At 36.8% G+C, this 16,623-nt stretch overlaps 1 protein-coding gene across 1 annotated transcript; it reads left to right on the forward strand.

The window, feature by feature from the left end:
* Window positions 1-6,618: 6,618 nt before the first annotated feature.
* On the forward strand, window positions 6,619-7,815 carry LOC128995012 (uncharacterized). Its single transcript, XM_054419880.1, has one exon. It carries the CDS (start codon window positions 6,619-6,621, stop codon window positions 7,813-7,815), a length of 1,197 nt encoding a protein of 398 aa, XP_054275855.1.
* Window positions 7,816-16,623: the final 8,808 nt, after the last annotated feature.

A 16,623-nucleotide genomic window follows, 5' to 3' on the forward strand; every position in this document is an offset into this window, starting at 1 on the left:
CATGAGAACACACAAATTTATCATTCATTTTCAACGGTCATGTTTTAAGATGCAAGTGGACAATGTAATGTAAAAATAGTTATTGTAGTCAAATATAGGTAAACAAAATTATTATTTAGTATCTTTAGAGATTTTGGTGAGTGTAATTACATGTTAGGACAGTGTTAAGTGTTTTAAAATGATATTCTGTAATATTAATGATTCAATAGAAAAGATTTTTATACTAATATTATTTCTTGCAAGTATGAGTTTTATCTACATTATGAGAATCACTGAATTAGATATGATACATAAATTATGTAATACAGAATAATATGGTCATTTCCACAATGGAAGCTAGACTGGCAATTGCTGATGAACTACATAGGCCTGCTAGAAAAAATTACCTCAGACGTAAAGTTACTCTTAAGGGCCTCAACGATTTATATCAAGCAGATTTAGTGGAAATGCAACCATATTCTAAAATTAACAAAGGCTATAAGTATATAATGACTATGATCAATTGTTTTTCCAAGTTTGCTTTTGCAATACCACTAAAAAGTAAATCTGGTATAGAGGTGGCTAAAGCTTTAGAACCAATTTTAGCTAAAAATAAAATGAAAAACTTTCAAACAGACCAAGGTACAGAGTGGTTTAATAAACATGTAAATAAACTTATGAATATGTATAAAATTAATCATTATCATACATACTCTGAATTAAAAGCTAGTATTGTTGAAAGGTTAAATCGAACTTTAAAGTCAAAAATGTACAAGTTATTTACAGCAAGAGGAAGTTATGAATGGGTAAGCATATTAGATCATATTACTAGTTCCTATAATAATACAAAACATCGGACCATTGGTATGAAGCCAAAAGAAGTGAAGAAAAAACATGAAAAACAAATATTAAACAGAATAAATGAAGCAGCAAATCCAAAAAAGGTATACAAATTTAAAGTAGGGGACAGTGTTAGAATTAGTAAGGCGAAAAGAATGTTTAAAAAAGGATATTTACCAAATTGGACAAACGAGATATTTAGAATACATGCTGTCAAACCAACTAGACCAATCACTTATATTCTTCAAGATCATAAAGGAGAAATATTAAAAGGTGGGTTTTATACAGATGAAATTAGTAAGTCCAAGACTGGAGATGTATATTTAGTGGAAAAGATTTTGAAACGAAAGGGTAATAAGCTCTTAGTTCGTTGGGCAGGGCACGATAAAAATAGTGATAGTTGGGTTCATTCTGATGACCTGCGACTGTGATCTTTTGTTATTTTAAGAAATAGCAAATCCTTATCAAGTATTTATCATACTGTCAGCACATTTGAGTAATCAGTCAGTATGCGGCTTAAGAAACAGAATGTTCATTTAACCGTGCAGAACTTTGACCAGTTTATCGGTACAGGATGTGTAAAGAGGAACAAACATGGGGATTTATTACCAAACTCTATTCGTTGTATAATTTGTGGACCTAGCTCTTCAGGGAAAACAAATATTCTATTTAATTTAATTTTTGATAAAAACGGTGTTAGGTTTAAAAACATTTATGTTTTTTCAAAATCTCTATATCAACCAAAATATGAGTTTTTAAAGAAAGCTATGCCTAAGGAAATTGGTTATTTTGCTTACGACGATAACAGTTTAGTCATTCCCCCGAATGAGGCTGAGCCGGATTCTATCATGATATTTGATGATATATCTTGTGAAAAACATAATAACATTCGTAGCTACTTTACCATGGGTAGGCATAATGACATTGATACATTTTATTTAGGACAAACATACAGTGCTATACCAAAACAGCTCATTAGAGACAATTGTAATTTTCTCATACTGTTTAAACAAGATGAAATGAATTTGAGACATGTGTATGGTGATCATGTGACTACTGACATGTCTTTTGAAAAATTCAAAGAGCTGTGTGCAAAGGCATGGGAAGACAAATATGGGTTTTTAGTCATTGACAAAAGTCAGGATCAATATAATGGACGATACAGGATTGGTCTTAGTAGTTTTATAACGGCTTTCTAATGGTGCGCATTTATACTTACAATGATATAAAGGGTTTCGATGTAAAGCTTCATAATGTTAAATCAAATTTATGTACATTTTATTACAAAGATAAAGGTAAATTTTGTGGCAACTATTGTAGTAGAAGCCCTCCACATGGTTTTCAGTTTAACAAGAGATGTTGGAGACATAAAAGACCTAAAAGCTCAACAATTATACCACCTGTAATACTTCTTATGATCTCAGCAAGTGAGAGGACTTATAATAGGGATGCTTGGTTAAACTTTGTATACCGTTGTCAAAAGAAGAATGTTCCATTGGAACTAGTGATGTATCATGAAGATATGAACAACTGTACGGTAAGAAACCCGCAAAACCTCATTTCTAGGTTCAGACCTTTTCCTGATATATTTGGACCGACCCTACCCCTGCGAGATCTACATGGAAGCGTTAATTTTTCACAAGTCGTGTTTAGAATGTTAGAATATGGATGTTTGATACCGAATGCTAGTAGATGTATAGTTTTGACAGAAAGAACAATACCGATAAGGTCACCTTTAAAGATTTATCAAACCGCTATGTCTTTAAAGTGTTATATAAATATAAGTTATAATGTTGCCTATGATGTTGTCCCAGACGGCATTCCTCCTCAACCTAGGGGTAAACCATTCAGTGGTGTTAATAATCTCTGTCAAGGGTTGTATACTGTAGATTTCTTAAGAGAAGCTTTACCTACAGTTGCCTTAAATTGTGAAAAATTCGGAATCAGTTTGAATAATTGTGTGTATTCTGTAACAAATTCAAAATTACTCGAACAGTGGAAAAGGTTTACAGGGGCAAATCCATGCGAGTTTTGGCTCTTGAACTCATTTTTATTACAGAACATTAACAAACACAGACCAATTGATACGCTCAAGAGGTTCATGACGACAGCAGTAGAAAAAGATGTGTACATAGTATCAGAAATCCCTCAGTGGAGAGATGATTGGAAAAGGACATTTATATTTAAAAGTCTTATACGACCGTATGTGATACCACGTTTTGATTCTAGAGTACAGAATTATTATAACGGACTGGACTTTAGTTATGGAATCTCCTTAATAGATGTAATACATTTCATACGAAAACACAAAAAGCGTGCAATGTTCTTTAGACAGGTGGAATTACCTTAAATTCTCAAAGTAAAACTCAAACTTTTAGTTTTCACTATGGAACCTAAGAGTAAACAACTTACTGCCAAACTTATTGAGTTGCGTAAAGCTATTAAACACAAGTATAAGATGTTCAAAGAAGGAGCTGAAGAAAGTGATATATTACTTGAAAAGCAATACAAACCGATCATACAAGAGCTAAGAAAAACACCACAAAACGTCACCGATATAAAAACGGAGCAACCAACTATTAAGGAGGAACATGTGTACGACGACGACAAAGAACAATCGTTAAATTATTATTCTACTGATGACGACGAGGAGGGGGAGACTGAAAGGTTCTCCCCCGACACCATGTCAACACCTAAAGGTAAAGATTTGTCAGCGCTAGTGTCCACACCTCAACAACAAGCGTCAACAACTCAGTTTATTGAGACATACTTTAAGAATCCCATTACACAGCATTATATGGATATGTATCTAAGAGATGCTGGTGGAAATAAAAAGACCATAGACTACGTTTATGGACCTCAGTTTTTAGATGGTGAAAAGTTGATGGTAGGTGGAAAAGAATTAGATTTTGATAGTGAGGGAAGTATAAAAATAGGTGGTATAAACTATGGGGCATCTGAAGGTCTTTATGAATTACTTTTCAAAAGACTACCAGATAGTAATACATACACGAATGAAGATTTAAATAAATACAAAAGTATACTATTTGATACAAATGCTCATAGAGACGGTTTCAGGCATAACGGTAAAATTAAATCAAGTAGAGGGCAAAAATATATCAGAATTATCCAAAAACTATTTCCCAGTCGTGGTAAAGGTATGGCGTGGAAGAATACAAAACACCACGATGTGTTATATTGGGACGATCCAAACGAGTTGGTGGAGCGATTTGAACACATAGCTATGTCCACAGAAACTGGAAACAAAGTGCATGCGAATGAAATTATTAGTATTGTGGAAGAGTTGAAAGAGGCCGGCTTTATAAAGGGTTTTGGTAATAGTAGATTCAAGGCATTGTTAAAATGACGATTGACAAGTTTGGACGCAGCTCAAAGTCCTCAGAAAAAAATGTCAAAGGACCTAAAGGCGATGGATTTGATATGACAGCTGATGGGCACTACGATATAAAGAGCAAGCGCCTAACTAACATTGGGGAGGCTGTAGAATCACTTGATGCGGTGTCCAAATTATATGTGGATTCAAGACTGATCCCACTGGAGAGTGGAGGTTTTAATTTGGGGTCTAAAAGGATGAGAAATGTAGATGACGCTCTTGAGGGAAAAGATGCTATTAATCTACAGACTTTAAAACGAATGTGTTTGACACAGGGTGAGGACTCTGACTTTGACGCTGGTAAAAAACAAATAAATAACTTAGCCGTTCCTAGACATCCAAGAGATGCTGCAACAAAACGTTTTGTAGAAAACATTTGTTTAAAGGAACATTCAGCATTAACTGCTAGCTTAGAAATACTTCGTGAGGATCTGAGATTATTTAAAGAAAGACTTGCAAAATGTGAGGGCTTAATAGCTAGTAATAAAGACTACCATGATAAAAACTTGAGAAAATTCGGAGTGTTACTGTATAATTATATAAATAAAAAGGAAACCGGTAGGTCTGCTACAATACCGATAGGAGGTGAAAAAGATTTCATAAATTGGGAAGTTTTGTTTGCCGATCATTCAGTAGCAAAAAAGAGTGGAGCAGAAGAAGAAGTCCATCCTCTCCCACCCAATAGCTACGATCTTTTCATCGACGAGGAACTGAATAGACCTTCTACTTAAAGAAAGTGAACAACTTAAAATGTCAGAATCCAAAACTAAGAGATTCAGATGTAAACAAACAACCGTTCAAGGAAGAGGTATAGTTTCTTCGGTTCTTAATAAAGCTATCGACTTATTACCCATCGAACTTCATATACCGGGAGGATATCAATATTGTGGACCTGGAACTAAACTAGCCAAAAGGTTGGCCAGAGGGGACCCAGGAATAAATAAATTAGATCAGGCTTGTAAGGTGCACGACATAGCCTACTCTAGATATAAGGATTCAGAGAACAGGAGACGTGCGGATCAAGAATTGGCTGAACGGGCTTGGCAGAGATTCAAGGCCCCAGATTCGTCTTTAGTGGAAAAAGCAGCTGCCTGGACAGTTACAACAGCCATGAAAGCCAAAACAAAGTTCGGCGGAGGACGCAAGAAGAAACGAGCCCCAAAACGCAAGAGTAGTAAAGGTAAAGGGTTATACTTGAGACCGTACAGAAAGGTTCAAGGATCGGGCAAGAAAAAGAAACGCACTACAAGGAAAAAAAAAACATCAAAATCCCGGTGAAACCACTAACAAACTACGAGTTGGAGAAATATGCAAAATTACTTAAAATACCAAACTTTAGAGGAGTGTACATGAGAGATATGCTACCTTCAAACCCCAAAAAATATGAATCAGTAATAGTAAACCTGGATTCTGGAAGCGGTGGTGGCACTCATTGGGTATGTTTTAGAAAATTAGACAACAGAGTGTATTATTATGACAGTTTTGGTAGTTTGAAACCACCACCAGAGCTCTTGAGGTATTTTGGGAATTGCACAATTTACTATAATTACAAAAGAGAACAAAATTACGATTCAGTTATTTGCGGACACTTGTGCTTAAGGTTTCTTTCTAGTAATGTTTTGTCTCACGGGAACATCTAGCGTTTTGTCACATGAACTAGCATATCCAATAGATGTAAGTACCGGGGATTGGGAGCTTGGTCTGGTCGATTTAACAACTTACAACTCAATTCCCAACATTGAAACAAATATCAATGACAAGTTTTACTATGGTGAAAACAAAAAGGTCGTTATTCCCGAGGGAAGCTATGAGATCGAGGACATAGAAAAATATATAAAATCTAAATTAGGTGAAAATATTACCTTCTCATTAAAAGCAAACAATAACACTCTACAAGCAGAATTGTGTTGTAGTGAAAAAGTTAACTTTTCGGAAAAAGACAGTTTGGCACAGGTGTTAGGTTTCAAGCCAGGTGTATACGAAGCCGCAACACTTCACACATCAGACCTGCCAATTAATATAATTAAAGTGAATTCCATACGTGTTGAGTGTAATATCAGTCGAGGCTCGTTTTTAAACGGTATAGAAGGCCATGTCATACACCAGTTTTATCCTGCAGAACCTCCGGGGTATAAAATAATTGAGATTCCAAAGAATGTGATTTACTTGCCTGTCATCGCTCAAACGATAAACAACTTGTCTGTATCTTTAAGAGACCAGGACGGTAATTTGGTTAATTTTCGTGGAGAGCCTATATGTGTAAGACTCCATCTCAGACGTAGAGATGGGAATACTATTTAGAGAAATAACTACTACACAAAAAGTCAGTTCATCAAGAAAGACTGACCAGTTAAGTTGTAAAAATATACGTTTTCTACGTTCTCTCGGTTTTAAAGTAGTAAAAAATGGCAATGCTAGCGATAGAAAACGCTGCTATGTACGATGACTCTGTCACTAGTATGGAGTATCATAATCATCAACCATACGTCTCGTGTAGCTATAGAAACAACGACGAAGTCAGAATACCGATCTTACAACAGGATATTCTTACCTTGCCGTTTGATAGTTACGTTGTCATTCACGGTAAAGTAGAGGCAACTAAAACAACAGGAGCGACAGCATTAGATGTTAATTTAGTAAACAACGGTATCGCATTTTTGTTTGACGAGGTTCGTTATGAGATCTGTGGTAAAGAAATCGATAGGACTAGAAATGTGGGAATCACGACGACTTTGAAAAATTTGGTTTCCATCCGGGAAGAAGAAAAAAACGTGTTACAGAACGCCTGTTGGTTCGGGCCTGGTGAGACAGTGAATGTTAAAGACTTTATATACTCCATACCGCTTAGACTTCTTTTAGGATTCGCAGAGGATTATAGAAAGGTAATCGTCAATAGTAAACAAGAACTTATTTTATTGAGGTCCTCGACCGACCTGAACGCCGTCAGTACGTCTGAAGCTGGTACTTTAAAATTGGAAATCGTAAAGATATACTGGCGTGTGCCTCATGTGATGGTAAACGATCCGGCAAAACTCAGACTTTATAAGTACATCGAGAAAGACCCACACATTCACATACCGTTCAGACAGTGGGAAATGCATGAGTATGCGAATTTACCTACGACCAGTGATTCCTTTTCCTGGCCTATCCGTACGACCAACCAGTTGGAAAAACCGAGGTACATAATTGTCGGCTTTCAAACAGGTAGGAAAAACGACATCACCAAGGATATGTCACAATTCGATTCTTGTGACGTAAAAGATATAAAAGTGTACCTAAATTCGATATACTACCCTTATGACGCTCTACTCTCAAATACGGCGTTGTTTTACGACGCTTACGCAAATTTTCAAAGTTCTTATTACGGTAGAGTAGGCTCACCGATATTAAACTTTACAGATTATACAACAAAATGTCCCATTTACATAATCGATTGTTCGAAACAAAACGATTCAATGAAGACAGGCCCTGTCGAAGTGAAGTTGGACATTCAAACTAACAAAAAGTTTCCCGCCAACACTTGGGGATATTGCCTCATCATTCACGATTGCCATTACACTTACACGCCACTAACCGGCGACGTGCGAAAGATCTCCGTCTGAGACGCCGCCCAAGGCCAACTGGTTATCCGGGTCCGGGGTCGAAGGCCGAGGTCGAGGGCCGAGGTCCGGGTTCGAAGGCCGGCCAAGGTCTAAGCGCGCCACACAGACACGTGATCACCTTGTGCTGTCGCCTTGTAATTGAGGAAACTGAGCTGAAAATATTAATCGCTCGCAGACCTCTGATCTTGACGGGATAATTTTGCAAAATTACATCAGAGACATGGACGCCAAACGAGATATAGAAAACCATCCGGCATTTATGACGGTCGAGAACGAGGAACTTTTAAGAAAGAGACTTAAAGTGTTGAAATTTTTAAATCGTCTCGACGATCATATTGCTCGTCACAATCTAACAGAAAGAGTGGACACCGCCGGGCCTGACGAGTTTTCACATTACAAAGAATGCGTTGAAAGTGTACAAACAAACGAAACCGGAATTGATGTAGTAGATACTTGTAAATGCTGCTTAGCGGGTATGTACCGCTGTCGCGCTTTGCAAATACTCGACGAAATACACTCGATGGTGAATCAAAGTGAAAAAGACGTGTTGTTTCGATTCAGTCGCCATGGAGACGCCAAAGAGTGTTGAAGACCAAAAGATCGCGCAGGAAGGAAATCCAGAGGTAAGTGAAAATATTGAAAAACATGACAAGCTCGCGTTTATAAATCTAAATCTTTTTGACGAGGACATGGTTTTGATAAAAAAACATAAAATTAACGGAAGAGAACCTGTAAACTTTATCGACTTGTCAGATGTTCATTTTTTAACAATCGAATTCATTACACGCTCTCAACTAAAACAAGAGTACACTGAAAAGGAGTTGGAAAATATTGTAAATGAAATGTTTGAATATAAAGGAATCGGTTTGAGATTTTACAGTAGTTATACAGCTGAAATACCATATAACCCGAAGCGTGTGATGTACACGGATACTAGTAAAAAGTCACCACTCAACGTTTACAAGTACGGGTGTTTAAAGTACCATTTGGTAAATCGGTACTCTATCTTTAGTCAAAATATCAACAGGGGATCGGAAAATGATTGGTACAAAAGTGATAGTTGTTCGGATACCGAGTCTTTGCAGTTTACCGATAGTGACGGGTCTATGTCTGCAATAGATGATGAAGATGATGACGATGATTGTGAATATGATGATGATGATGATGATCACAACGAATAGACAATAGGGGTGGGGGTACATATGTAGGAATTGTATAATTGTAAAAATAAATTCATTCGAGAATCAGTCTGTGAGCCATGGAGTTCGAGAAAGCAACTATTCTTTCAACACAACAGCCGGCGGAGCAGGAGGAGGTGGAGGAGACCACGGGTCAGATCGAGGTAATGACCGCGAAAAAACCCAGAAGGAAGAACACAAAGGTGCCCCTTCCTCGTAGCACTATAAGAGAGATATTTTTAAAAAGTATTTTCTATTTGGACAAGGACTGTTCTAAATTCATAGTAGTCGGATATTTTGAAAGTTTAATGCGTACTGTAGGAGTATTATTTAAAACCGGGAAAAGCTACATCTTTTGGCCCTATAGTGCTTTTAACGATTTAGCCGTTCATTTTGATGAAATAACATCCTCTTTGACTGATGAAACTAAAAAAGGTTACAGTGTCACGACTAATGAAGGGGGATACACATTGAAAGTAAGAAAGGTGTTTGGTAATCTCTATGTGTCCATTCACGACAAAGAACGAGTGATTCTCTTAAACCGTGATGAGTGGGATCAGTTCGTGCGCAGTCTCCACGAAATCAAAAAATACCTTGTCGAGCTATTTACCAACGAAGAACTGATTCGAATGTTCATAGACCGCGTTTTGATCTCACAGGAGGAGGACGACGCTATTCCACCCGCGGGTTTGCCTACACATTTTGTAAATAAATTAGTTGACGAAGTTTTGTTTTTCAAGAAATGGTTAATATGGGATCAGTAGAGCAGCAGCAGCAGCAGCAGCAACAAAAGCAGGAGAAGGGCGAGGACGATAATAAAACTAAGGGACTGTCAGCAATAGTTGAATTTCACGGGTTCAAAGATAATCAAAATCGTTTTATAATCAAAGAGTTTGCTATAGTGAGTAAACATTTTCACACACATTTAGTTTTTGATGCTCCTTTTAACGAATCATTTTTAAATAATAAAATGTTGCGATCAGCCAGGTGGTTAACGAGGCATTTTCACTTCATAAAATGGGATACTCAAGGTATACCATACGATGAAGAGTTAATCCGAACTCTTTGTAAACCATTTGCTACACTTTACACCAAAGGTAGCGAAAAAGTTAAGTTTCTTAAAGAGTTTCATGTCAATGTTGAAGCTATCGAAGAATCGTATACAAATTCTTCTTCTTCAAACTTACAGATGATTTGTCTTTTACCTCAGCACAATAGTGGGGGTAAATGTGCTCTGCGCAGTGCCAAAACATTTTACAAATTAAAATTCGAAAACTAAATTCATTATTTCATCAGCCACCAAACAAGATGGACACAAACGCTTGGGATATTCTCTCCTCCGAACCAAAAGAGCCGGTAGGTGTTTTAAATGATAAAATTATAATGAGATTTGCCGGATTTCTCAACTGGGATTTACTGTCAACTCATTATAATTTTGATATTGAATTGCTTAGAATGTATTTTCACAGAATTAACTGGCACATACTTTTAAAAAGATGCCAAATCGATGAGAAAATTCTCAGAGAGTTTGCATCGTATTTCTCTGCCGAATGTTGGTCCATTATCAGTGAAAATCAAACCCTATCCGAATCATTTATTCATGATTTTGCAGATAAAGTCGATTGGACTAACATTGCTTTGTACCAGGTAGTAAGTGGGAAATTTCTTTGTGATCACGTTAGTTTCATTTCTGAATTGAAAAAGGTTAATGGAAACAACGATGAATACGTTCTCGTTATTACTAAGAAAAATAAAAAGTAAAAAAAAAAGTTAGATTAGCTCTATTGTAATATGATTTCTATTGATGTAAATATACTTTTCAGATGTAAAATTGCTGTGTGAGTTGTGTGTGTGTGTGTGTGTGTGTGAGTTTTAAAAACTAAAGAGTCTGTCATCCTGTCAACAGTTGTAAAATCCTATACGGAGAGGTTGCCTTAAAAAGCATAAAACGTAATATGTTTTCCTCAGACCAAACCAACACTATTACTCACAGGGTTGCCGTAAAAAGCATAAAACGTGATATGTTCCCCCTGGTTTAATGTGTTACAAAAAAAAAAAAAAAAAAAAAAAAAAAAGTGAAGTCATCCGTTTTAGGTTAACTTTGACAGGAAACAAAGTTGGGAATAAGCCCCTGTAAAACCGTGAAATGTGTTTTCTTTGTGACAACTCTAGTATGGGTGTGTGTGAGTATGAACAAACATTTACACAGCATTTTTACAACTGAAAACTACTTAATGTAATTTAACTCTGGGGGTTGTGGTAATATTAATGTAACTAGGGTTGGTCAAAGCATATGTTAGTCCCTCTTGACTCCAGAGGGTTAGGCCTCCAGGGGAAGCCTCTGGGTAAACAAAAAAAGAACGCGCCATGACCCTACCTCATGGGTGGTGTGGAAACTTGGGTCAAAAATATAAATAGGAGATAGCGTTTTGTCTTTTGCTAGCTATCTCTATAAGTGAGGCCCCTTACATAATAACTATGCCTTATCTCAGAATGGCGGGACACGCCTGACCTTGTAGAGCCTTGACGTTAAGAAGCCAGCGCTATTTAATACGCCCGCAATCGTTGCAAGTCTCAGTCGCTTCAACATGACCAAGCTAACTTCTACAGTTGTGCTCTTCTACATGCTCTTCATAGTGACCTGCTGTGTCGCTATCCGACCCCCGAATCAGGTATGTGATTTTACAATATTTTAAAAACTACCTGTTTAATAATTCTCCTAATACGCTTATAAATTAACCTTTGCAACAAGTTATTAACAATGTTATAAATATACACTATTCACTATTAAAGATTCTCCATTAACCATAACCTGTTTTTTTTTATTTATTTTTTTTTTATTATTATAACATAATCACTAGTACGTTCACATATAAATGGGTTTACTCTTTACTAAAAATCTAAAAGCTATCAAAAAACATAAGTTAAATTTTATAAAGAAATTCTTTTTAAATCAGATCTATATTACAAACATTATTTTTGACTATTTTTATGTAGCCTCCTGCTCCTCAGCAGTCCTCAGACGACAGGGATCTCTTCGCACCAGAAGAGAACCTTGACATGGTCGAGGAGATCTCCAGCGAAGAAGATGATACAACTGACATAGAAAGGGAGGAAAGGGATGTTACACAGCAGATGCTAATTAAGGCACGCCGAACTCTGTTGTTGACTGAGACGCTAGACTCAATAGATGTCGAGTATCATCAGGCTTGGACGAGAGTTCGTCAAAGCCTAGATAGGCTCATGCCTCACTTTCGAGGTCCAGCCTCGAGCGTATGTATTTAATAATAATGCAATTTATTTTACATAGAGTATTGATTTATATTATCAAACTGACTATATTTATCCAAATAATGAGTATGTATTTATTCAAAAAATATTTAACTATGGTTTATCAAGATATTGCTTCAATGGACTAGCAATAGTTATATTTTTACAAAAATGATATTTACTATGATAATAATTATTCAATATTTCTCCTTCTTTAAACATAATGTATGAATTTGGGTTGAGTCACAACTAGGATTTTTAACACTTCAAAGAGATTCATGTATAGGTATTTTCAAGAGCACTATTATAATTTTCAGGGTAACCCCCAGGCCTGCGATGCTGCGATGGAGGACTTTATTACAGCCATCGAGAATCTCCCTGACCACCTGAGAGCTCGGTTCCGCAGGAGTTTTATGGGTCTTCGGCTACCCTCAAGAGCCAGGCAGCAAACTGCAAACTCTGCCCCGACTCCATCGACCTCCCAAGCTAGCGAACCGGTTGACGAGAACCGACGAGTTCTCCCTGCCTGGATGCAGAGGATCCTGGCAGAAAATCAAGCTTCTTCTTCTTCATCAGGCTGGTTGTCGGTCAGGAGGACACCATCCAATCAGGCCCAGTCAACCAATGCTCCTCCTACCCCTACCAGCTCTCGACGGCCCAACATCCTGCGTCGCGGTTCGGAACAACCAACCTCAAGACCTATAGAAGAGGAGGAGGACGACGAGGACGTTTTTGCCTTCCCACCACCACAACGGAACCGACCCACACCCCTACAAGACATAACCAATCACCGTGTAAGTTTCTAGAAGACTATAGGTACAGACAAGTTATCAACAAATCGTTTTAAATAGTAAATGACTATAGGTACAGACAAGTTATCAATCATTTGTTTTAAATAGTAAATACTAATCGTCTTTAATTTTTTACAGAACCAGAATGTCAATATTGCTACCACTAGCAATGCAGCAAATCAGCCCCAGAGAACAGCTTCTACAGACCCAAGAAGCTTCTGGGGGTTGTGTGGGTACTGCTGTGGTATGCTCCAACATTCTGGAGGTTACATATCACCAAACCAGCTACTAGTCTCCAAACGCATCTTGGACAGGGTGGACAACATTGTGACGGTATGCATTTTACATAAAACATGCATGTTTTATATATTTAGCACGACTAACCTGTTGTTAAACTCAAATTCCAAACAGTTCCTAACATATTGTCTGTATACCAAACATTTTTTAATTCCAAACTCTAAGACTCTCTGTTTTATTTTACAGAACACCAATGCAGAACTAAGGGAGGAGTGGCGATGTGACTGGACAGATCCAAGAGCATCCAATGTAGTGAGACAGTGGATACAGAAGCTTCGAGATCTACTTGTTTTCGTCAGCTACTTTGTGGCACGGACGAGTGCGATCCAACAGCAATTGTTAGCTGCTACTGTCTTCAGAGAAATTTATCATTCCCTGACGACAGCCTTGGCAGCAGACAACAGGTTGATGCGATCGTATGCGGCTGAACACAGGAATGACGACTACAACGTCTATGACCACACAAGACCATCGATGGACCCAGGGCCAGCCCGAGAACAACATCTTGAGTGTCCGATATGTATGGAGTCTACTCCATCAGTGGTACTGATACCGTGTGGGCATATATTTTGTGGACCCTGTTTGCTATTTCTTGGAACATGTCCAACATGTAGGAACGCTTTTGAGGCGAAATATAATATTTATTTTTAAAAAAGTCTTTTCACTTTGCTCAGTAAACAGTTTGCAATCGATTTTATGCTTACCGATAAACTATAGATTTAAAAATTGATACATAGCTCACAAATGGATGAAAATGTAATTTTATATCATTTTATACTGTTTATTATATTTTACCTCAAATGCATTCCTGTATGTTAATATTATTTTTAATTGTATATATGTATATCTTAGTATTCAAGTACTCTTAGTTTATTATATCATAGACTTGTTTAACTGATTTTAAGGGAAATAAATATATTCTTATTCTTGTTATATATGTAAAAATAACTTTTGTTAAGTATTAATGATTTTATATATAAATCTTAATAATCATTTATTAACACTATTTCATAAATGTTATGTAACATGTGTAAACATCTTTTAGTATAATAAACACATCATTTTTTATTCAACCATATTTTTACTTTCACTCTCCTTTTTGACATTTTACCATACTATAAGAATCATGTTATTTCAGTTTTTCAAAGAATGCAAAAATTAAAAGTAACAAAGAATATTCCATCCATACAAGATGGTAATTAGCACTCGTTAATCAACATGAAATAATTGATGTGGTATCATCGTGACAACAGTAACATCTCAAATAGTTCAAAGTACCAAACATATTATTATTAACATAAATGAGGATACAACTATGAAACAACCAAGCTTGTACAATTATAAGAGTGACATTTCATATAATTCAGTTAAACCTAGTGGAGAAAAACAGAACCATAGTATTAACACACTCTAGTGGACAACAGACAATATCAGCACACTCTAGTGGAGAAACGCAGAACCACAATCAATTTAATATAACCATAAACAAACAAAAATACATCAATAGGTTTAGAGACCAGTCGACCTAGGTATCAACACACTCTGGTGGAGAAGGACGGAACCACCTTTTTTTCCCAAAACAGACGATATCAGCACACTCTGGTGGAGAAAAGCAGAACCACGATCATCTCGTGCCAAAGAAAAAAAAACATCCACGATACCGACCCCCGATGCCGGCCCTCGAAGCCGGCCCTCGTATACGACCTCGACACAAAGTCTAACATCGAGCGCCGTGGCTCAGTGGTTAGCGTTTCGGCTTCTCATGCCGCCGGACCAGGTTCCATCCCAGCTCCCGCCAAACACTTTTTGCCCTACTCCTTCCGCCATCTTTGTGACGTCATCGAGCTCTCGACCAATCAGAACGCGGGGCTCAATGCGGGGGATTTCTACTTTCATTCCATAGCCTATATTTTTTTTTTCAACACCCACAACCTAATTATTTATTAAATATGTAAGAGAATTGCAATACATCAAAATTTCTTATAATATAATTTCAAAATTAGTCCATAAGGAATCAAAATTTAAGAAGCAGTGAAAGTGATCCCATGTGTTCAACAATCAGTGATGTGAACATTGGAATTGAGAGAGAAGGAAGCCATTGAGAAGTTGAAATTATTAGAAGAAGGACTCAACATTTTTACCTAAGTTAAATCAAATTCATTTATCAAGAATCAAGTTCATTTCAAGTTTCAAGTTATATCATATAGTAGCCTAAACCTCAAGAGGACTCAACTCAATCATTATCTTTAAAATTAAGTATAACCTTTTCTTTAAACTCTTTTAAATTTTATACTAATTGGACTTACCTTTTGGACAACACCAAAATTAGATTTTCCATTGTTGAGATTGTGTAGATTTAACACTTTAATTAGGCCTATTTGGACGCTATTAAATTTATTAATTATCAGTATTCAAGCCAGCACGACACCCTACCCTGAGATAAATCACATCTAAATTATTTGAACCTTCAAGTTATTATTCAAATTTATCTTTTATTTCAATTTAATTTTAACCCCATACAACATTGTCAATCCTTTCATTGTAACGTCAAGCCTTTTCTCATTGCATGTTAATTGTTCATTTGTTTAAATAAAACACCTTTTGTAATCCTTATCTTTGTTAACTTATTAACTTTAAACATTTATAGAATAGGCCTAGCCTAAATGAATATTGTAAGGTGAGTTTACAGTAGGGTGGACCCTTAAATAAATTACAGCAACCCATTCAGTTATCAAAACACAATGCCACAAATTATCTTTAGAAAGTAATTTAATGAAAAGTTAAACACCGTTTAAAGTTGTACCTCTACGGAAATAAAATATTGTGCGTTCAAATTCGGGCTTCTTTTGAGTTCAAAGCTGAAGGTTCAATGCAAACATTGATATTTCTAACCTATCCTAGACCTCAGACCTAGTAGTTGACCTCAAAAAACATTATTTGCACCCCATATCACAAAAACGCTTTACAAAGTGCATAGGGATTAGGTCAGATAAGAAAGAGTACAGTCAAGGCAAAAATTTCGCACCACGGCCTCACTGGCACGCCAAGCAAGGGGGAGCAGTTTACCTCCTCCCACAGCTTGAAGCACGCACAATAGACTCAAGGACTATTAGCACAGAAAACGTACTACTATAACCCAGAATGCCAACCGCATGGTAAAAAGCATTGAGTGTTTTGAGAGAGCTTTGCCTGTCAATCCGTAGGCAGCGCCACCAGCGTTGCTATGCTATTGCATGGCAACACTAGTGGCGCTGCCTACGGATTGACAGGCA

Source organism: Macrosteles quadrilineatus, unplaced genomic scaffold (genome assembly GCF_028750875.1).
Source record: "Macrosteles quadrilineatus isolate MER2022 unplaced genomic scaffold, UCM_ALF_1.0 Scaffold_1__1_contigs__length_201487025, whole genome shotgun sequence".
NCBI classification, from domain to species: domain Eukaryota; kingdom Metazoa; phylum Arthropoda; class Insecta; order Hemiptera; family Cicadellidae; genus Macrosteles; species Macrosteles quadrilineatus.

What these genes read in the sequence shown, in the direction of transcription:
- LOC128995012 (XM_054419880.1), top strand. Translation starts at nt 6,619, where the DNA reads ATGGCAATGCTAGCGATAGAAAACGCTGCTATGTACGATGACTCTGTC.